We start from the raw sequence: 23,797 nt of genomic DNA, 5'->3' as shown, positions 1-23,797 counted from the left end.
GTTAAGCAATCTATATATCTTTCATTTTAAAGATTGTACATATGATGGTTGCTTTTATATGTATACATAAAAAATAATCAAAAATTTTTATATGTAATTTATTTTGAGACTCGTGTTTTTTAACAATAAAAGCCATATAACGATAAAGAAAGCACAAACAAATACTTAAAATTTGCGCAAGGACATGAAAGCCAAACAAACTACTTTACATCTTTAAATACAACGCTCGTAGTCCATATGCTCGCCACGTTGTTGTTATTAATTCGTGCTGTGAAGATGTTATATTCTCTTATTGTTTTTTTTTCCTTGCGTTTGTTTGCCCTCTACAAAGTTAGTTGGCATTTGGCACTTTGCAGGAAATGCGTCTTGCACTTGGAGCCGAGCCAATGCTGTGCAGCTGCCGCTTCTTGCTTGTCGAAACAATGTGTAGTCGAATGCATAAAAGTGTAAAAAAGGGGTGAGGCTTTTTGGTAGCACCTGTTTGTCGCCTCATAATACTATTAAAATAAAATTATTCGGAAATTTGTCAGTTTAGTGTTTAGTTGTCGAACAATGTGACTACAAAATTGAATGCAATACATATTAAGGGTGATCCATTTCGAATTTCCCTACTTTTTTAAAGAAAAAAGACAATAACATCAAATTTAATGGGGAATGCTTATTATCATTCCAAAGATATTCTTTGTCTTTTATTTTTTGAAGATTATCTCTTAAAATGTTCACAGCGGCTAAGTCGATGATCCCAACGGACCACAAACCACACCAAACCGTTGCTTTTTCTTGATTTAATGGCAGCTTTTGAATCTCTTTCAGGTTGTTCTTCGTCCCAAATACGGCAATTTTGCTTGTTTACGTACTCGTTGAGCCAGAAATAAGCCTCATCGCTGAACAAAATTTGCTCGAAAACGCCCATAGAGCGAAGCGATGTTACAAGGTCGAGCGACTTCAGTTCTTGCACAAGCTGTATTTTGTGCGCATTCAATTTAAGATCTCGACGTAAAATGCGCCAAGTCGTTTCATCCAACTTTTTTGTTCAATACTAATTGTCCCAATACCTCAGTAACCATTGTCATGTTTTAATGCAATCTAAACACGATTGTTTATTGTGTAAAATATTTTATGAAATTATATATTCTGCATTTTGATCCAATACCTTTTGCTATCCTTCGGACAAGAGATTAATTCCACGCTTACAAGATTTTTGATGCTTGCAGCCAAAGGTTCTTCAACCAAAATATGTATGAGATTTCGCTTTAATCAGCTGTAATACTGCACCTTTTCTTTTGATCCATTCTGGCCTCTTCGGTTTGAGTGTATCACTCAATTTGTCCAGCTGAGCACAATACATTTCCGCATTAATCGTGTTATGTCTTTTTTGGTGACTATCGGTCTTCGAAGCGGTTTGAGCTGATTCATACTTTTTAGACCATGATCTCTTGCATTTTACATTCTGGTAAACAACCAACTTTCCGTCGCCAGTAAAAAAGCGCTTCAAAAATGGATGACTTCTTTGAGGTTTGATAAGCAAATCATAGCCGTTAATGCGACGAATAAAATTTTGCTTTGTAAGAGCATGAGTTTCCTATATGTCAAGCTTCGAAATTAATCGTAAACATTTCATGTATTGTTGTTGTAATAGCAAAAGGTACTCCCGAAGTAATTTCGAGGAATAGTGCCGAGTGGACAGTCCTTGGCCGGATAAAGCTCCGGGTTTGTTATGGTTACTTATACCCGACTTTTGAGGGAACGATTTCATGTGTTGCGAACAGTTGGGTTAGATAACTTTCAGCTTTCAGTTATCTAGCGACCCATCGGCCTCAAGAGGACTTCCAGATCATGCGGGATACATCCTCATGATCGAAATTGCAGAATGGAATTCTTGTAAACCAATTTGGACATTGGTGTTCTGTCAACACTTTTAATCAGTACACAACACATAATTTTCGTATTGCTGCACTTTTACTGTTTTAATAGTAAAACAGTAAAAAATCCCGAAAATGCTGTTTTCGATCTTTCATCTTTGAAAGCGCACGAAACAAAAACTAACCTTACTTTATCAGCTGTTGTTATCCAACGAAGTTACTCAGTGAACGACCATAAAAGGGATTCTCAAAACATATTGTAATAATTTCTGATATCCAACTAATTACTAGAGGAATATGACATTATTACAATGTTACTGAAGCTTTCAAAATATATTAAAAGATCCTTCTTTTAACACAAAACAATTATCAAACTAATAAGATTTGATCACTTAAACAAACATAATATGCATTATTATTAAAAATGAATTTAAATTTCTGATAAATTTCCATCTTTATTATGCGCACAATTTTAATTGGTTTACTTGATTACTTGATAATTACAATATTTGCGTTATAATTGCGAAACACAGTTTATAATTTTTGTGTTACTAACTACATACATTTGTGGAAATCAATACTCATTTTCGTTTTTCATTCGCTGCTGAGAAAATTATTAAAAATGTGTATGTTTGTTTGTTTGTTGGTTTCAACTGCTGCAGGGCAATCGAACACACATACTTACATTCGTTTGATGACATGCATGTGTACATTTCTCTATATGTTTGTAAAACTACATTAAGTTAAGAAATATTGAGTTGAATACTAAAACTATTATTGTTCGATATTGTTTGGAAACTTACTAATTACCATACTTAATACTTATTGTTGCTTACTTGCTCGGTCTCGGTGTTTTGTGCGAATTTTCGCTTTTACTTATTGCTCCTTATAATTAATGTTATTTATGCTTATGCTAGTACATGAAACACCCAAACATTCAATGCTTGAACTAATGTTGTTCGTAAAGTCTTGATTTTGCTCCAATTGTTTGATGTGCATTAAAAGTTCCGTTAGTTTGATATGTACAGCGCGCCGAATCGAGGGGAAATTTTTGATTGCAGTTATGCGCTGCACATGGCATCTCAATTAAAGTACAGTTATGTTGGTTAGCATGCAAATTACCGTTATCATGATTATTTTGTGAATAACTTCGTTGCTTGAAAAAAACTGTGCTTGCTGGATCGGCATTTGTCTAGTTTAGTGTTGTTGTTTCAATGTACCTGTTTACAAAGTCAAGTGCAGTTGGTTTCTATACATTTATATATAATTTTCATGTGAACTATTTCCCTCATTTTGATTGAATTCTTTGAAAGTCATCTTTAAAAGTGGTATGTGAAACCGTATACTTAATATCTCACTGTGAATGTGAGAGTTTCAAAATTTAAAAAAATTTTAAAAAACTTTTCTTAATTTTCAGCTGTGTCTTAGCATACATATTGTATTTATTCTAATGCAAGTCTTTTTCTATTTTGGACCAAAGAAGACGAAAACAAATAAAAGAGCCGCAAGAAAGAAAAGAATTTCCTGCAGTCTGAGAACTTACGTAAAAAAAATGTAAATATAAAAAATAAAAAACAATTTTTCATTAAAAAAATATTTGATATTATCAAAAATCATCTTTCTTCTAACTTCTCTTTCCCTCCCTTTCTTTTTTTCCTCCGTTCTTTTTCTATTCCTCTAATTTTTCTTCCTTTTTATAACTTTTGTAGATTCCTTTATACTCTTGAATGCCTTGTTTGGCATAATCATAAAAAATGAAAAAAATATATTTTTGAAATTATTAATTTATGGAAGAAAGCAAACGAGTACTAAAAAATATATAAATAATATATATTAATTAAATAACTTTGCAGACGCTTTTATAATATCTAAACGTGTCTATGCAACAGATATTATTGGAACAAAATACCATGAAAATTTTTCAAAACAAGCTGCAATCCTTATTATAAAGAAATGGAACCAAATTACGGAATAACTTCAAAATGTTATTACAAAAGTTTTATCGAATCAAGTTGGCAGCGTAATCATAGCAAAGCATGCCGCAACATTTAAATGTGCATCAGTGTGTGTGTGAGTGTATTGCTAGATGTTGAGCTTTTGTTTGCAAACTATTTACTTGATTATAAGTTACTTAAACAAACAGTTTGCAAAGCTTTCCCGATTGCTAACTTCCACGTCGGGGACCCACACACACACTACCGAACATAACACGCACATACATACACTTGTATATTTATTTGTATTTGTGTGTTTGTTTGTAATTTCAATTTACATAATTTGAAAATAGTTAAAGTAATTACTTGTAACGGTTAATTACAAAATCCCCGTACTCAATTATGAGCTCAAACTCATTAACATATTTGTAAGAGCGAGTTGAAAGCAAATGAAGTTGGCAAATGAGTGTAAAATGAGCAGTTAGAGTCACTCAGCAAGGAGATACCGTTACTCTTAGCAGTCGAAAGTGAAATTAACACAAGCGAGTCCTCTAAATTTACTGAAATATACATGTGCTGGTGTGTGTGTGTGAGTACAAAAATTATACAAAACTATCGGTTACAGAATCCTGTGAAAAGTACGTCAAGAGCATCGGTTGCTTTGCAAGTACATAACACATACAAATATAAGTATCTGTGTGTGTGTTCAAGTGCGTGCTTTGACTAAATGAAGTTGCCACTAGAGATGCCGCTAATATTCCTGCTTATGCCTGTGGCATGGCAGCCGTATTTATGGTGAACGATGATGCAGATGAGTTGAAGATAAGCTTGTTTGTAGCAGCTGCTGCCAATGCTCATTATGTTGCCGCTGCCGGTTTCACTCTGCTACTTGCCACATAATTTTAATGACTCAGATGATTTATTTGTACGCTTAAAATTAAATATTTGCGCTTGGCGGAGTTGCACGCGAAATCGTCTTAATACACTCAGAAAATAACAGCTTGGAGAATTGAGTAGCAGACCCCGTTAACTAACTAGTTATTTACCAATAACTAACCAACAAGTAACTAGTTATTTACCAATATCTAACCAAAAGCTAACTAGTTATTTACCAATAACTAACCAATTACTAACTAGTTATTTACGGTATTTTAAATGGTTTGTGGATACAGAAACTAATTTAAATAAAGCGCTCTTTCCACCAGTGGAGGGAAGAAGTAAATAATTATGTATCTGCGATCTCTTTAAGAACATGCTTTAGTCTTGATTAGTAGACAGGCTCATCGCGTTCACTATATCATGTCAATAACGAGTACTGGCCTAAAGCGGGACTAAGCAAAGCTATCACTGGTACATCGTACATCATTCCTCGGCTGCCACAACCACAAGCATATTTATATTCAAGTAAATCACACGCTTTCCATAAAAATTATGCAAACCGCCTTAGTGATTTTATTTGCATAGCAAATGGGAGAGTTGATGATAAACGAAATATGCAAACAAGTAGCGAAGCACGCACTTGGCATCAATCGGTTGAGCGCTGCAAACGCAAAACGCAAATATGTACAAGCATAAATATTTTCTACATTCCTATGCATTTTATTTAGTTTGTTAGAATTTTCTTCCTGTGCGCATTTTAAAGAAATGCCTTGCATTCAATACTTTTTCACAAACTAAATGTTACTTTTGCATCGGAAAATTATTTTTCCTTCCATATCTTAATTCTACATATTTCATATATTTTCTGACTATTATGGAAGAATTGCTGATAACTTCTCTTCTGCTTATAATCTCTTTATGCTGGTAAATGCATTGTTCTTAAAATATGTGTTAACTCATATCTATGCGCATGTCAAAGTTATTTAGGTCAAGCGATTATAATTAAAAATTGTTGCAATAAAATATATATGAAAAATGTATTACTAAAAAATATGCCTTTGAACAAAACAGCAATCATGAGAAAAAGCATTTAAATGTGCAGAGCTTTTTCGAGCTTTCATATTTAGCTTTAGCAACGCTTTCATTTTCACATTATTTCAACTCTTGTTTCTTCAAATATATTATTAACTATGGCGTTTATAGGAAGTTTTCTCAACATTTTTGAAAATTTGTATAAAAATGAAAGAAATGAACGTTCATGAAGTGATGATGAAAGCTCGTAAAGTAAAAACAAATTTTTTGTGCTTTTTCCAAAATATAATATTTGTATCCATTAGCGGTGATTTTTAAATATTGAAGCAACTTGTCACAACAAATCTACTAAATATTGTCATAAATATATATTGAGGACAATTTCTGTTTGTATACGTGTTATGTGATCGCAAATTTACATAGAATATGAAAATATTTATGAAACATAGTTTACTATTAATAATATACTATAGTTTATATGTATGTATATGTAATCTAAAAAATCTTAAATCCTAAAATATACATGCATACGACTGTTTCCTTCCCTCAAAACCTCCTCCTGGCATCACCACATGTTCTGCTAAGCTCCTTTTGTGACCTTCATCAACATTCCGTTATTTTTATTTACATCAGACCAAAGCGCCTTGTCACGCTGAAGTTTATTTAAAGCGACCCTTAGGGACTAAAACTCTCTGCCAACTGCCTCCGCTGCAAAATTTCGCTGTTTTTTCGTTTGTGTGTATTTCAATTAAAAATTTCCGTAAATTATTCTGCAGCCAACGCAATTACACGCTTTTATTTTTTTTTTTTTTGATATCTGGCAACTTTTGTTTTAAATTTAGGTTGCGCTGTTTATTTTCGCTTTTTAATTAATATTTATAGTTTTCGGAATGTCATTTTTGGTTTTATTTGTTTACACTTCGTGAATTTATGCGTTTACTGCCATCGCGCTGAAATTCGTTTAACTTCGTTTCGTAATTTTGTTTTGTTTTTCATGTGTCGTTGCTTGTCGTTCTCTCTGCCATTTTACATTTACCGTTGCTTTTTAGTTAAATTTTTGCAGTTTTGCATAAGTCTTAATTAGCTCAAGTTCCGCATTTTCGCGCTGCTTCCTCATCGGCGCTTGCAAAGCGTCGCGTCACAGCTCTTATCCAACCGAAGTGCCCACTTCTCTTTGTTGCGCTGACATTTAATTGAAACCGTGACTTTGCTGCAGGATGCACTTGTGCCATAATTAATCCACACAATCATTCCGCTGTGGCCGCCGCTGCCGCCGCCACCGTAATCCCACGTTCTGCGCGCTTATAGCAATGGCTGTAGCGCGCGACCTGATTGTCGGCCTGTCGTTGCAACGCGCCGTTGCTCTTGTGTTTTTGTGCGTACATCTCTAGCGCAACAGCACTCTCAGTGGTTTAAACACTTTCTTGTGGTCAGTACTGTGCCCACTGACCGCGCGATAGCGCATCTGCCGCCATTCTTTGCAGCGCGCGACCTCCGTCACGTTCTGTGGCAAGCTTATACAAAACTAATATCAGCGCGATCTGACTTCGTGGTGGGCGGTTGTCGTTGAAAGGCGTAAACGTTCACCAGTAATTGCGCCATGAAAATCAGGCAAAATAAAACAATTAAAAGGATGTACAGAAAGATGTCGCGCACCATGCCGACACGTCGACCCAATTCGTTGTACGTAATGCGTGCGCGTGGCTGAGTGTACCTGGTGGCGTGGCGCAGTGAGGCGGAAGCCCAAGCGCGTCTGCCGCAAAGCTTATTTGCAGAACGCGCGTTGCCTTTTGGTGGCGCGTAGTGTTAGCAGAGAATAGTTGGTGGAATATCAGAGGATGCCGCGCGCGCTGCTCTTTATTTGGTGCAATGTGGCGCGCTCAAAGGATATATTCGCAGTTGCTATCGCTTCAAGTGGCAAAGATGTGGCGGATAATAAGGGCTTTTGTTGCGCCGCAGTGATAATACCTGCAGCACGTTCCCCGCTACACTTGCGAGCGGAAACGCGCGTTTGAATTGGATCCGCTGCAGCCGCTGTTGCCGGTGCGTTCGGATAAGTTCAACGAATCCACGCGTGGTCTATGCTTATGACTCTGCTTAACGCTATGCTTTACTTGAATTTATTGGGGCAGGTGTTGCCTTTGCCAATCACAAGGCGCGTCTGTTGCGCTCAAGATTCTGTTAAAGCTGCTCAGTGGATGTCTTCCGCCTTTCGCTTTCCGCTTTCTTGTCGCATACGTCTTTTCTTTCGATGTTTTATGTATCCAACCGGTGTCGTTTAGGGTGTTTGTTCTACTTTTCTTTCTACCAGCTGTTTCGTAAGGTTGAGACTGCAAGTAGAAAGTAAAAAGGAATACTATGAAGGCACTTTCTCCGTTACAAACAAATGTGTTGCATTTGAAATGTTATAAAAAGTATCTGAAGTTGCAGGAGAACTAGAAAACCACCAACGCTGAGGCGCACAACAACAGCGCGCGCACAATAAACAAATCAACAATGTAAATACATAACGAAATACTTGTCGTTGCAAATGTGAAATCAAATAAAAGCAAAAGTGTAACGGTCCTTATGGCGGCGCACATGTGCACGCGCTGTAGATGTGTGAGCTAAACTTGCTGAATTTACATGCAACTGTGCATGCAACATGCTCAACCATTGTAAATATGACTAAACAAAGCGGCAGCAATATGCACTCCATGCCACTTCATGTGGCAACAAAACAAACCTGTGCTCGAAAATGCTCACATTCACACACGCACAGGTATTAATGTATGCAACTTTAAATGTGTAGATTCCAGTTGCAACACGAAGTGGCGGGGCACAGCAGAGGGAGAGTTGTACATGTCCTTTGCGGCGCTTAGCCATGCAACATAACAGCGCAACGACACAAAATCTCATATGCGCATAAAAGTATGTGAATGAATTTGTAAAGTTATGTATTGGAAATGCAGTGGCGAGCATAATGATGACACAAAATACTATTTTTAAAATGTTTTGGAGAAGTTAAAAACTACATTTAACGCTTAAATTTTGTAAAATTTCTGGCGTCGAAACGTTGAACATGTTGGAAGAGGTTTTCGGTGATAATAGCTTGTCACGACCAATTGTTTTTGATTGATACTATTTATTCAAAGAGGGTCGAGAACGAGTTGACGATGAACCACGTCTAGAATGGCCGTCAACATCAAGTGTTAATCAACATGTCATCAAAATAAAAGAATTGGTGCTTGGGAATCGAAGACTAACAGTCAGAGATCATACTAACATCGTTGAAATATCGGAAGGGTCAGCGAAAACTATTTTGAAAGATCATTTGGATTTAGGACAAGTGAAAGAACAATTGGTTCCAAAATCACTTAATTTTTCCAAAACAGCATCGCGTCAACGTCTGTGAAACAATGGTTTGCGACTACCACGATGTTATGATATTATTACTGGCGGTAGTCTTGGATCTAGGTAAACGACCCGGAAACAGAAATCAATCGAACGAATATCATGGCAAAGACCACAGCCTATAAAAATATGTCAACGCAGTCAAAGATCGAGATTATGTTGATAGTTTTCTTCGATTATCGAGGTATGGTGCACTCAGAATGCCTTCCGAAAACTGTCAATTAACAACCTCCGCTAGCACCATCTGCCGGACTGAACGAATAACTGTTCCAATTTTCGCATCATTCCGTGTTGTAATTCGGTCGTTCTGCGGGCACATAACGATATATCGTTTCTTTTATAAGATGATTCTATTTTTTTGTATACAAAAATTGTAAATTTATTTTGATTTTCTATTTTTCTTCTCACTAGCAACTATATCTTTGGAACCACATGTGACGTCATTTTAGTAATATTAGGCTTTCTAATGAATGTGAAGTACTCTCGTCCCTAAGGACTTTTCTTAGTTTTTTTAGTTTAAATAGAAGAGAATTTAATGCTTTGGATAATAAACTTAGCCCCAATTTCATACGACATTTAATTTCTTGCTATTCTGCCCGCCAATTAAGAAAAATCGTAAAAATGAAAAACTAAGAATTCGCGCGTTAAAGTTTTCGCTTCCTGCCCAAACGCAAATATATCTGCTAGACGCTCGGTCACTATTTCCCTTCGACCTTCGAATATATTTTCAATTCCCATCTATAACTTTAGGGACATACTCTTAGATTATTGTTACAAGTTTTGAACATATCAACGAGCTGCACTTGAATAATAACTTGTGAATTTTTTATAATAAATTCAGCCATTATCAGCCACTTTCCGGAGGCACCGCCCAAAAAAGTCTCCTCGCGGTGGCCAACATAATAAGGATTCATCTCAAATCAAAAATTTAAATTTCATTGGTTAGTAAATGATTAATCGAATAATTTGGAAAAGAAATTAATTTTTGGCACAGCTGCAAATAAAACAGTATAATTTAAGTCTAACTTTTACTAAAAATTTCCTTCAAAAAGTTCTTCCAACAATCACGACGTCATTCTATTTAGAACAACAGTGATCTATTTAAATAAGTTCGCTCCACTAGTGTCTGAGAAATTAAGACTACCAACTTTGAAAATGATATTTCGGGAAACACACGATCAAAGATTAAATTCGCCGATCGGTCTGGCTTAACGGCCCGCTCTCCCAAGGTTCTATCTCCTACACTTTTGTTGCGATTGCCTTGAAACTTTGGATAAATATTTAAGATGTATCAAAGTATTTCAAAGAGATAAGAAAAAATTTCAAAATCCAAGTAACACCTTAAAAGCATTATCTCCCTTTTTCTTCGAACCTACCATTTATTTAAAACATACTAAAGATATAATGGTTCAAAAAATTACCAAGCATTTTACTTTAGGTCATTTCAAAAATATGTATATATTATATATGTATATACTTTTCACATCACTCATCTTGCATTTGATCCCATAACCACATAATATATATGCCGACTTATATATATGTATATGTACAGATATACATAACTTACACTAAGTATATACACTGCACTTTTTCCACACATTGCTGTACACATTTGTATGCGTGTGTGTGTTTGGCTTGCAAATGATATGCAAACGTATTTAATGCGATGGCAAACGACAAACGTCAGTAGGAAATTGAAATTTGAGGAAATGAGGAAATGTGAAAGAAATTTCTCCGCAAATATTTGCCAAACTGCAAACTGTTAGCTTGTGTCATAGCTATTCGAAAGCAGAAATTGTAAATAGCATTACAAACCAGAGGCCATTGCGTGCTCGCGCAGAAGCAAAGCCCCGCATGTCATCCGCATTTGCACCAGCGCCGATGCAGCGCTGACCCAGAAGTGTGGATGTGTGTGCGTAAATGAGCACATGGAAAAATAAATGTGGAGCAAACTGCTTTGAATTGAGTGGATGGCTGAGGACTACGAAGTACGCTTTGCCACAAGTGCGAGCAATAAGCTGGTGTATTTTACCCAGCCGATGAAGCCGAAGCATACCTGCGCTGCCCAGGAGACCGCACACTCGCAAATGATGTGGTTGTGGTATCTATGTCTTCCGCTGCGCCCTTGTGTATTTTCCATGTTTCAGAATGCAAAAGAGTTCCATAAAACCCGCATCTTTATTCATTACCTTCGCTGGAACGCTTGGCGCTCATCTTCTTCTCTCCGCAGAGTCAGCAGATATATTTACATTTTGATTATAAGAATTCCCTACCTTTTTTCTTTCTTACGATCATTAAAACCTCCTTCTTTCCGCTTTATTTCAAATGCACAATCGGGCGCACACACATACAGTTGGGATTTTTAGTAAGTAGAAAAGAGGAATTGTGCAGTTTCTCTTTTAATTACTCTCGCAGCATTGCGAAGTGCAGAGTTAAGACAGACGCAGGTAATTCTCAGTTGCTTCAGTGCGACGTAATCACTCGAAAGGAATTCAATAATCCACTAATGCTCAGGTCCTTCCTCTTTTTTTCCTTTTGGTTGCGTGGTTGGTGCAACAATGCAGCATTTGTTTTAATGCAGTTGCAAACTTTGACAGTCAGGAGTCAGCCAGCTAGTTTGTTAACGCGGAGGGAAATTTTTCGAACAACAACAACAAACTTTATTCACTGCGCAACTTTTTCATTCATTGCCACACACTATTTGCCATGCATTTATGTACACGCTGCTTTGTTTTTGGTTGCCGGCGAGCTGTTCATGCCGCACGCATACAACTGGATTTTGTGGTCAGTTTGCAATGCAGAAATGACGTTTAATAGAGCGCCACGCTGTATTTAAATAAAATATTTTGCTTGTAGTAAAGCAATAAAATTCAAAATAAATCGTTCAATATTTTTTCAAGAATTTCTAGCACATGTTGTTTTTGTTTTTGCGTGAACATTTATAAATAAATGCAAAGCACTTGTTTTTGATTGCCAAAAAAAAAGAAGAGTAAGCTCTGAATAGCAGTATTTAAACTTATTTACTGTTTCAAACTTTAAATTTCATTCAAAAAATAGCGAAGTGAAGCCGAAGTTTTGATAAATGCGCAAATATAGCTAAGCGAATTAGTTTTTCCACTCATATGAGCGAGAAATTTTGTTCAATTTATGCCATGATACTCCAAAAGTTTATTTAAAAATTTACGAATGGTCGAAAATCGATGCTTTATTGTTACTTAAAAATGCATTAGCAAAAATTAAATTGGCCTAAATATCCAATAAGCCATTAATTGTCATTAATATTACAGTGGTGTAAATTATTTATTAAAATCTATTACGAAGAAGCGTAAAGTGACTGTGAGAGTCTATTGATTTGGTAAAAATGGCTGATAATTTTATGTGAGGAAATTTAATGTTGCGCTGTAAAAGTTTAAATACTTTAATTTTATATAAAAAATCATTGTGGCAAATTGTACTTGTAATTGTAATTTAAATTCCCCGGATAAATGATATTTTAAAAACATGTATTTTTATGAGTTGGTAGGATCATTCTTAATTACTATGATAAATATAAGCGCGATCTGTCAACCAGTTTGTTCACAGTAGCTGCTTAAGTCGGCTCGATTTTTACAATAGATAAACATATCGAACAAAGAATTTGTCGTATTTCTAACCAAATTTCGTGTGCATAATCGTTTCGAATGTTGGAGAAGGCTTACGGTGATTCAGTTTTATCAAAAACACAAGCCTACGATTGAACAAAGTCTTCAAAGACGGTCGAGAAATCGTTGAAAACATGCCTCGTTCTGGATGACCTTCTACCTATTCAACTGATGAAATTATTAAAAAAGTTAAGGATATGGTGCTTGAAAATCATCAACTAAGTTTTAGAGAGATGACAAGAGTGCCTAAAATTTCTCGCAAGATCGGTCGAATGATTTTGGTGGATATTTTGGGTATGAAACGCGTTCTTGTTCGACTCGTCCCGATAAAGCTGATTGTTTTTCAGAAAGAGTACCGTAAACAGGTCTTATTGGTCATATTTGAACGTGTGAATCCCAATCCCACATTCATGGAGAGCATTATAGTTGCCGATGAGGCATGGGTTTATGAGTTTGACATACAAGCAAGTCAACAATCATCGTAATGGAAGGGAAAGAACAAGCCGAAACCAAAAAAAACACGCCAAGGTCGCTCTAAATCATGGTGATTCTCATTGCTTTTTTCGATATTCGTGGTATGGTGCATCATGATTTTGTTCCAGAGGGACAAGCGGTCAATAAGGAGTTTTATTTGGCTATATTGAGGGGTTTGCGTGAAAACGTTCGTCGAAAACGGCCAGAATTGTAGAAGAACAATTCATAAATTTCACACGATGTTAATGCAGCAACACATCGATCCACGATTGTGACCGACCTTGAAGCCAAACCCAATGAATATCATCGATCAATCACCGTATTCACCAGATTTTACTCGCTATGATTTTTTCTTGTTCCCCAAACTGAAATTACCGCTCCGTGGAACCCGCTTTCAGTCGATCGAAGAGATAAAACCAAATTCGCTGGAGGAGCTGAAAGCCGTCCCAAAAAGTGCTTATGAAAAGTGTTTCGAGGACTGGAAAAATCGTTGCCATAAGTTTATTACATCTGGTGGGGATTCCTTTGAAGACGAAAAAATAAATATTGATGAATAATTAAATATTTTGTGTTTTATTTACAATTTCTCGGTCCTTTTTTGTCATAATATATAATATAAAATTTCAATATTTAAACAAATTCATAAGTGATTGTTAATCAATTGAGTCGTGGAAATGCATTTAAAGAATATTTCTACAAAAGCGGAAGCGTTTTTAGTGCTTTCTATTAATACGTGACTGACCACTTTTTTGGGTAGATTCAATTTTATTCTCAACTTGATTATTCTAACACCCGCTTCATCATTATTGTAGTTGAGGTGATGCATTAATTATTCCAGCTGCAATCACAATTTAGCATTATTAAGGCGACATATTTATATTAAAATTATAGTCTAATTTCTATGACTATTTCGCCCATATCCCAAATATTATGTAAAATAATTTTTCATTGAGGAAATATTGAATAAAGTTTATGAAAAATAAGCAAAAATATTTAAAAAGCACTTATGAGCCCGCATGATTTCACACGGCTCAAAGCTTTTTGCACAATTAAATGTTACTCATACCACATGGCGTCCTTTAAGCATACACTGGTTGACGATGAGGATGAGGAAAAGGCATACACACACTTCACACTTTCATAAATCATATATTAAATTATGCTTGCAAAGTCGTGGCATGCATTATGTAAATATGTAAGTCGAAAGACGAAAAAGTTCATGAAAAATTCTCAGTTAAACTGATTCAAAGAGAAAGAGAAAGCAAGAAAAATACAAGCTAAGGATTTTTCAACATTTTTAGCAATCAGATTTTTAACACAACTTAAAACTAAAGAAAACAATTGCTGAAAAAGCTATTTTTAAGCGATAACAATGATAGCTAAATTTATTTATATTTTAGAAAAAATACGAAAAAATATTTGTGAAAAATACTAATCTATTAAAGTTTTAGTCAGAGACATTCTTTATGAAATTTTCCATCTCTCAATTGACAACAATAACAATGCTACAATTTAAAGTGCAATGAAAATGTTGCACGCACTTCTCCAGCAATGAATAAACAAAGTGAGCTCATAACTCTCATAAAAAGTAACTTTCACGCGAAACCACGTTTATGTAACGAGCATAACGCAAACATAAATAAGCATATGTTTCCGCAGTTGTATTTCGCTGCCATAAATTCACTTTCAACTGTGTGGCAAAGCGCTTTTAAAGCCCGCTGAGTATCCTGTTGAACATTCGCTCCAGTGAAATATGGCACACATAAGCAACGCTCCGAACTCGTGAACATTTTACGAGTATTTAAAGTGCTTATGAGATATAAAAATACAAAGCAATTGAAAATTAACCCAGCAGTGACCCAAGCGGGTGCACGTGTACAGAGTGGTTAGCAAAAATTGACTTGATATAGATTGTCGGAAGACTATCTTTCAATAATCGTAATCAAAGAATAATTTAAAGTGCGCATACAAGTATTTTGATGATTTATTTCGAAGACCTGGCTGTTTCGTGTATTCTCAAATGCGAAGCATTATTTTAACATATTCGTATGCTAACTCAGCTGGCACTAGTATCGCTCCGAAAGGAACTAGTTCCGCAATAATCAACGAAAAACTCCACTTTCAATGCGAAAAGTAACAAAGCTTGTGCGTATGTATGCATATACATTTGTATGTTTGTGAGTATATATTAAATATTATCTTCGCCCACAATTCGAAATGAGGCATGCATGAGTAGAAACCGTTAAACTGTCGTTTCTTCGCTGTTGTAAAATAAAACTTAAACATAACTATGTCAATTTGTCAAATGAGTGCTCGCCTGTCGAAAAAATGTGGGGAATCGTGCAGCGCGTGCAAGTTGCCAGCTTCTAGCCGCCTCGCCCAGTGCGTGTGTCACGGCATGTATCAGTTATTCATTCACTCATTCTTGTCTGCTCACAGCCATACCAATAATCCACCACTTGGGTTGACGACAGCGCGTCCGAAGCAATAAAGCTTACCGTTAGCGAGCAGTTAGCAACAAAAGTGCTCGGCCGGCTATCAGCACAACGGCTGCAGCCAGGCAGGATATTGAGTATTCGAGCGGTTAAAATGCTGCCACAGAGCGCACACGTAATGACAGTTGCAACTTGCTTCAGCTTCTTCTGCCTCTTCTGACCAACCCTTTCAGCTTTACATGCTTATCGTCTATTTGCACACTTCGCGTGCTTTAGTTTTTTGTTTGCAATCCACTTACATTTTTTATGAAGCTTCACACGCACACACACCCACACACACGCGCAGGCTAGATGTAATATGAAGTTGAGGAGCTTTTGCAAGTGCGTCGGATTAGAGCGGCGTCTTCTTTCGCAACTTGTGTTGGATCTATTTAACTAATGACTTCGAGTTCACGCAAAGTTCAAGTAATCTGTCGTAAAGTTGTGTTAAATAGGAAATGGATCGCAAGGGGAGCCTGCAGGCTTCAGCCAGACAGCCAAATGAGTGTCAACAGCAGCACAAACACTCTCTGAGTTGGCCGTAGAGTATTGAAGATTTGCAGTTACTCCAATTAGACAGCTGACATGTGCATTGAGGAGCCTCCGAAGGAGTGCTTAGCGCATTAGGGATACTGGAAAAAGCTCAAGCGGCAAGTGGGATAAAAAATAAGAAGCGTAGGCCCAAGAACTACACCACTACAACTGTTTATTTGCGTAGGCTTAGCTGCGCCGCGGTGGTGGAACAAGGAAATTTACACTGTTAACTGAAAGAAGCCAAAAAAACACCCTAGCTGCCGCCCAATGCCTGCAGGCCTATGAAATTACGAGAGTAAAGTTGCTAAAAATAGCAACAAATGTATTTCGTAGCACATAATAGTAACAAACACGCTGCTCACAGCACACACGCCTCGCAGGAAGAGGCTGGCATTTCTGCAGCCGACGGACGCCGAACTGCTGTTGGGAGTTTGCGTAAATAACGAAGTACCAAATGTGCTCCCCAGTGAAACTCATTAAAAAAGTTTGTCAAATAAGAATGCACAAAAGAATTTCACAATCTGAAGGGAATGCGAGCACTAACACTCAAATTGATGCTAGAGACGTCAACAGTGCGGGCGTAGGCACAGCAACCCTGCGGAGAAACGGGAAATAATGACGTGCCGGCTTTTAGAGTGACAGTCGTTATAAGCACGGAGAAAGATTTAAATGATTTTTGCGTTAAAAAATTAACTCGAATAAACTACGAATTCAAATTTCTCCTCCCTGCTGTTTGAAAAGCATATTTTAATTGCTTCAATCTCATAAAAGACGATTTGAGTGCGTAATCTATGGTGTAAATCACAACAAGCACGTTTTCAGAAACAATGTTTTTGCTATGTTCTTGAAGCCTAAAATATTTATTTCTGGGAATATTGAGTAGAAAAGTAAAGGATATACGGAACCCTGTCAATAAAAAGGCCTGACATGCAAGGAAATCTCGTCTAAACTCTCACATGCGGCGCTGCTGCTAAGCTGTCTAAGGAATGTCTACATGCTCAGTGAATAAGTGTTTTGTTGTAACTCTTACACATAAATATAAAGTAATTACAGAAGCATTTGAGCTTTCCCAACGGGAAGCCGTTACCAGCAAGACACATATATATACATACACACATATGAGCATAGCGTTCTCCCTTGTAGTAACTTTGGCGATAATTCTGTGAGGGATATAAATGGACTTTTGTATGCTTTGTTATTAAAATAACATAAAAGTTACAGGAAAAATAAACTACATTTATGTATGTATGAATTTTCATAAGAAATTTATTAGTTATTGTTAATTAAACTTTACGTGTTTTTAGCATTTAAAGGGTTAAGGCATTCCCCTGCCTAAAAACTAAAACTTTTCACCTTTCACAGTTCTTTTTTTTTTGTGTCTGCATTAAAGCCCTTCAATATCGAGGGCGAAAATTATCGAGAAAAAATTTCCATAACTTCAGATTTAGTGTTTACAGAGCTCTAAAATATTACAATTGACAACATTCGGTTGTTTGTACTGTAGTTAGTTGTAAGTTATTGGGTAGTCGATAAAGTCTTTTCGTATTTTGTCAATAGATGTCGTTGCAGTCGTATATCTCCAGTGCCACCAATCACATTGTATCATACCATATAGTGTTGGCCATATACCATAAAAATTGTCTGTGAAAAATTTAATGGATAGAATTAACATCTGCGTTTCTTTACTGAAACGAAATGAACTCGAACCATTTCTGAAGCGAATGGTAACAGGAAACGAAAAGTGGATCAAATACGACAATAATGTATGAAAAAGATTATGGTCCAAGCAAAGGATCGGATTGGCGCAAAGCCAGGATTGACGCCTCGAAAGGTTTTGCTGAGTGTTTGATGGGATTGGAAAGAAATCATACACTATGAGCAGCTCCAGCCTGGTCGAACGGTTGATTCTACATTTTATTGTCAACAACCGATAAGATTGAAGCAAGCAATCGAAAAAAATTGCCCGAACTGATCAACAGAAAGGGTTTGTCTTCTATTTTTGATAAAGTAAAGTTGGCTTCAAGAGAAGCCTGTGGAAATGACTTGTCGCAGGTTTTCGCCGAGAAACCAGAAACTTTTTACACTGATGGAATAATGTCTATAGCGGAAAAATGGCAAAAAGTAGTCGACCAAAATGGTACATATTTGGTTTAATAAAGTTCATTATAAATATAAAAAAAATAAGTCGAAGTTGGATTAGAAATACGAAAAGACTTCTTCGACTACCCAATATATATATTCTACTGAGTTTCAAAGTCAATGTAAGTACTTTTGTTATAATAAGAACCAATCAATTCATCATTTATCGACTCATAACACCCTCAGAGACAATGTCTGTCGCATAATAGTGGTGTTAGATTCGCTACCACTATGTATGTAGGTAGGTAGTATGAATGCACACAATAGGATAAACGAATTACAAGTGAGTAACAATAGTAAACATATTCAGTTAAGAAGACTTTATGGATACCTCGTTGAATTGCTTTAACTACTTTCTTTACTATTTCCATACCAGTTTGTTGTATTTATACCAATTGTTTATAGGAAGAGTGGTGACTATTCAATATTTTGTAAATCAAGAAGCTAACAATTTCATTAAAACATATATAACTTCTCATATTTCATTGTTGCTGATATCATTTAAAGAAGATTGATCTCAGATCTACTGCAAAGAAGAACCTCTGTAAAAATATATTTCAATTTCTTTCGACCATCTATTGAAGGTGGATACTTTTCTTATTGTTTCACGCACTTATAAAAAAATATTGGCGAATTTTAAACATGTTGCAGTAAATTTATATCTTTTTAAGCAATAAAAGGAACTTTCAAAGGAGCAAAACTGTTTGTTATTACAAAAATGACTGAAGCTTCAAAGCAAGCACGTATGCAGACACCCAGCATGGCATGTAAGTAGTTACGAGGAAACATATACAAGGATGTATGTGGGAATACACTAATGTGCGGAAGGAAACTGTCAGTCGGCGAAAAAATATATAGCAATTTTTTACCCAACCCATTTCAAGGAAAAGTAAATAAATTCTGGGATTTGAGTGCCGACAAATGCGTGTGGGTTTGCTCGAAGTCACCGAACCATCAAGAAATCATATGTAAAACACACATGCACATATACACTTGTCTGTATGTGTAGTCAAATAAAATAGCCATTTGATACTTTCAAGAGAATTAGAAGACCGAAAAAAACGAAGCGAAACCTGCAGGCATGCAGACGCGCCCGAACAACTTGTCGACAAGTCACACGCAAATCTATCGCAATGTTCTCATATGTATGTAGTAGTAGTCTTTGCCCACATCACTCAAAAACACTAACACGCTCCTGCGTAGGCAGTCGCCAGCTGTTGAACTGTAATTCCCCACACGCATCACTATCTTCGCTTGGCATTCCGTCTGCCATCATATTTGCCAATTGCTTTTTCGACGTTATCTCTGCGCTTTGTCCGCTGCTCCATTGCTGGGTTCAACAAGTCGTTGAGGAAATAATGGCTTTGTCGGCAACGTCGTCTGTTACAAATGACAAGATTATAAATTAGAGTTGCTCCGCCACTAGCGCATAGCACAAAGTAATTGAAGTTAACCACAAGTAGTGGTACAAGTGTAACAAAATGGGAAAACATCGATTTGATGGCTTGCAATTTGGTGTAATTTTTTGTTGATTTTAGGTACTTTTTGATTTAAGTGGGGATAAGTTTAATAGATGCTCGTTGAACGACATAATAATAATGGAGGAAGTTTATTCTAACATTTTTAAGTGAGTTTGTGGCAAGCTGCATGTAAACAAATATACAGCAAGCGTCATAAAGAATATTAAAAACAAGAAAAATATATAATTTGGCTGAACTGGGTTTGTAATACCCTTCACTGGTGCACTTTTTGTAGCATAAAGGTGTATGAAAGGATCGTTTCATATGATAGCTATATGCTATAGTAATCTGATCTCAACAATTTCTTTGGAGTTTGTAGCGATAGATCGAATAGTAATCTAATTTCGTGAATATACCTTTTCAAATAGAAAAGTATTTCATACACGGACCTGAGTTCGCTTGGTCAGTTTGTATGGCAGCTATATATAATAGTGGTACGATCTAAACAATTTCTTTGGCGATTGCGTTATTGCCTTAGGCAATTAATCGTACCAAATTTCAAGAAGATACCTTGTCAAATAAAATTTTTTTCCGTGCAAGTACTTGCTTCCGACCTTTCACTTTATATGGCAGCTATATGCTATAGTGGTCCGATAACGGTCGTTTCAAAAACTGAGCAGCTGCTTGGAGAGAAAAAGACGTATGGAAAGTTTGAGTTCGATATCTCAGAATCTGGGGGACTAGTTCGCATATATACTGACGACAGACAGGCGGACATGGTTAAATCGACTCTGCTCGTCACGCTGATCAGTTATATACATATGTACATAAATTGTCACCTAAAATGCAAAATAATGTAACATCACTTTTTTTTTAAGTTTATAGGCGAAGGGAAAACGGTATAATAGAAACCTTTCATATTAAAACAAAATTTGAGTTTTAGTTATTAAATGGTTATATGTATATTGGTTATACATTGGTTATACATACATATGTGCCAGCAAATTTTATGCTACATGAATGTAAAATGATGTAGTGAATCGAAAACAATAAAAACTCAAATTCGATTTTTTTGATGATATGGTTTTGTATTTTAGGTGCCGATATATGCCATTCAGGGTCTCCGCCATTTGCATATGGGTCTTACAAACCTCGTGGCAAGCTTTATACATCCTCTTTAGGGTATAAACACTTATGGGAAAGAAGTTTTTAAAATAAATAAAACATTTATAAGAAATTATGCTATTTTTTTAGATATTTGTTTTTCTATATTCTACAAAAACTATAAAACTAATTTATCAACTAGTGAACACTTTAGTTGAATTTCCACAATTATTTATAAAGTTTTTATTATATTTTTTCAAAAATTTAAAAACTAAAAAAAATTTAAATTTTTTGTTTTTTTTCTTATTAATTTTATAAGTTTAATATTTTAATAAAATAAATTTTTATTTAAATATTTTTCTTTCCTATATATTTATTAACTCACTAATTTTTCTTATTGTTAGATATTTATTTTTATGAAATATGTTTTTGTAAAATTAAATTTTTGTAAAATAAAATATTTTTTTTTATAAATGAGAAAAGCTTCAGTTGCAAAAAATTTTCAGTTTTTACATAAAAAAAAAGTTTAATTAAAATCTACTGAAACTAATTAAAAAATAAATTAAAATTATTAAATATTAAATGATTTCTTAACCTCAAATTAAGTGTTTCGAGAATATAAAAAAAATAAATTTTATAATAATATTAAGAATATTATTTTCTTTACTTTTTTATTGATTTTAATTTAAATGAATTTTTTTATTGACTCTAAGGTCCAAATATTGTATCCAAAAAACCAATACCATTTTTTTTATAAAATTTAGAAATATGTTTGGTATAATTAACTATTTCATAATTCATATTATATGCTGCTAACAATATTTGTTGTTACACTTTCTTCCCATAATATTTATTTTTACTTCAACCTTTAACAATTAAATTTTAAAGAATCTTTCATAAAATATTTGTGAAATTTTCTAAGAATGTTCGCTTTGCTTCCGCCTACAAATAGCTTCCTGCTTATACGAACTCATTTCTCCAGGGAGCTCATTAATCAGCATTAGCCACTACTGCGGGCGGACACTACACTCGTAATAAACCGTACACTCTGAATCCGCAAACATATCAAATACCCACCGGAACACACCGCCACTTGCAATGCCCTTGCCCGCGCTAATATGCCACAATGCCCGTTGATGCGGATGAAAATAAAAAGGCTAACGGTATAAAAACGCAGGCATAACGGCCAATGTAACTGGAATGCGAGCGTGCTAAGCAAGGCAGCGGAAGAGTAGTATAGATCTTTTTTACGTCGATGGATTTTAATTCGGAGAATATGTGCAGGAGCACTAATAAAAACGCAGGCGAACTGCTACCGTACGCCTTTTGTTTGCCCAAACAAGCTTAACGCAACACCCTTTGGTGTGGGTGAGACGGTTGGGTGAGCATACGCCCGTGGCAGGCTTCGTACTTACCCAAAAGTCGCTGAAGTGTTAAATGTCCTCCAGCTGTGGTTAACACTTGAAAATTATCCTTTCGCCTTTTGCCCGGCACTTCGGCCGCTGTGACTGATGATGCTCGGCTGAATTAGGTAAACCGCTCCAACCGCTCGAGCCGCTCATGTGTGCTTAATTTGGACCAAATATTATTAGCGTTCTTGTATTAAGCTCCAATTTCGTTGAGAGTGTGTGTGGGCGGTCGGTCGCCGAGCCCAAGTTTTTAGGTGCATATGCGCTCATTAATTTAAGAACCTCATGCCAGTTGCGGCTTTGCTGGCGAACGAAGGGAATCAAGCGGAAAAGCCGACTGTAATGTAGACGCCACAATCCAATCACCGCGACGCACCTGCGGCACGCAAACCACACCAGTCAACTAAATAAATGTACCGTTACGCGCACACACTCTTAAGCCGCACAGCTGTTTTTAGGTATTTATTTGCTTATTTATTTTCACTTTCCTTCGTTATCTCTTCACTTGATCCTTTATGCGCCCATTGGCTCACATTAAGCTGCCCCAGAGGCCAACACAATCAAACAATCACACAAGCGCCCATGGCGTTCACGTTCACGTTCAGTACGCGTGCAACAGTGCGTGTACTTGACTCGCGGAGTATTGACCAAACGGCACTTTCACTTGACAACACTCGGCGCTTTCGCTGCGACTCAACGCGCGCTCCAACGGTAGTTTCGCTCGATTTCATTCACAAAAATTCCACTTATCACTTGGTGCTGCTGCTTCTTCTTCTTCTTCGGCAACTTTACGAAAATAAATGCGAACGCTTGTTCGACGCTCAACGAATGCTGTGCGCTATGGCAAACTCGTCCGGTCGCTTCAACGTTTCTTACGCGACTCTGCTGTTGCGTTCGCCTTCAGTGAGTCTTATATTCGTACGCCCGTCCGTTTGTTTGTTGGAGTCCTTTCGTTTCTGATCGTTTCGGTTTGTTTTCCGCCTGTTTGCTTTTTGGCCAGCCGTGTGCGAATGTTATTGCTGTAGTTGTTGCAGCCGTTGCGTTCGTTGGACTTTCGTTATCATCCCATGCCACATGTGCTGGTGGTGGGTGGTTGCAGCAACAGCAACTATAACAGCAACAGCAGCTATAACAGCAACAGCAACAGTCACCGAACAGCGACAATGGCGGCAACAAAAAACGAAATAAAAACAAGCACAAAAACACCGAAGTGAACAGCCGGCTTTGTTTGTGTTCGCAGTTTGGCACAGAAACCGATTTGTACTATCGCATGGAGTTGCGTTCTCGCCATTGTTTGTTGCCACTTTTGTGTTGTTCTTCCGCTTCTAGCTTATGAGTGTTATGAAGGTAGGCGGCAGCGAAAGTTGTGTAGCTAAGTCACTGCCTCTTGGTACACTTCTTAGGCGCATTTGCTTTACTTCCTTCCCCACTTCTTTCTTTCGCCTCTAAATATCTTAAC

General features: G+C 36.4%; 2 protein-coding genes across 10 annotated transcripts in view; one reads left to right on the top strand and one right to left on the bottom strand.

Moving 5' to 3' along the window:
• LOC126767604 (tropomodulin) overlaps positions 1 to 23,797 on the top strand; it is a 138,395-nt gene that overhangs the window by 73,419 nt on the left and 41,179 nt on the right. The window lies entirely within an intron of this gene.
• LOC126767614 (uncharacterized) lies at positions 2,292 to 23,206 on the bottom strand. Its single transcript, XM_050485072.1, has 2 exons — positions 22,345 to 23,206; positions 2,292 to 8,037 (listed from the first exon to the last, which is right to left on the bottom strand). The coding sequence occupies exon 2, from the start codon at positions 7,364 to 7,366 to the stop codon at positions 7,223 to 7,225; it is 144 nt and encodes a 47-aa protein (XP_050341029.1). The 5' UTR covers positions 7,367 to 8,037; positions 22,345 to 23,206; the 3' UTR covers positions 2,292 to 7,222.

This window comes from Bactrocera neohumeralis, chromosome 2 (assembly GCF_024586455.1).
Source record: "Bactrocera neohumeralis isolate Rockhampton chromosome 2, APGP_CSIRO_Bneo_wtdbg2-racon-allhic-juicebox.fasta_v2, whole genome shotgun sequence".
Lineage (NCBI taxonomy): Eukaryota > Metazoa > Arthropoda > Insecta > Diptera > Tephritidae > Bactrocera > Bactrocera neohumeralis.
The sequence above is the reverse complement of the archived record's forward strand: the minus strand, read 5'-3'. Positions and strand labels throughout refer to the sequence as shown.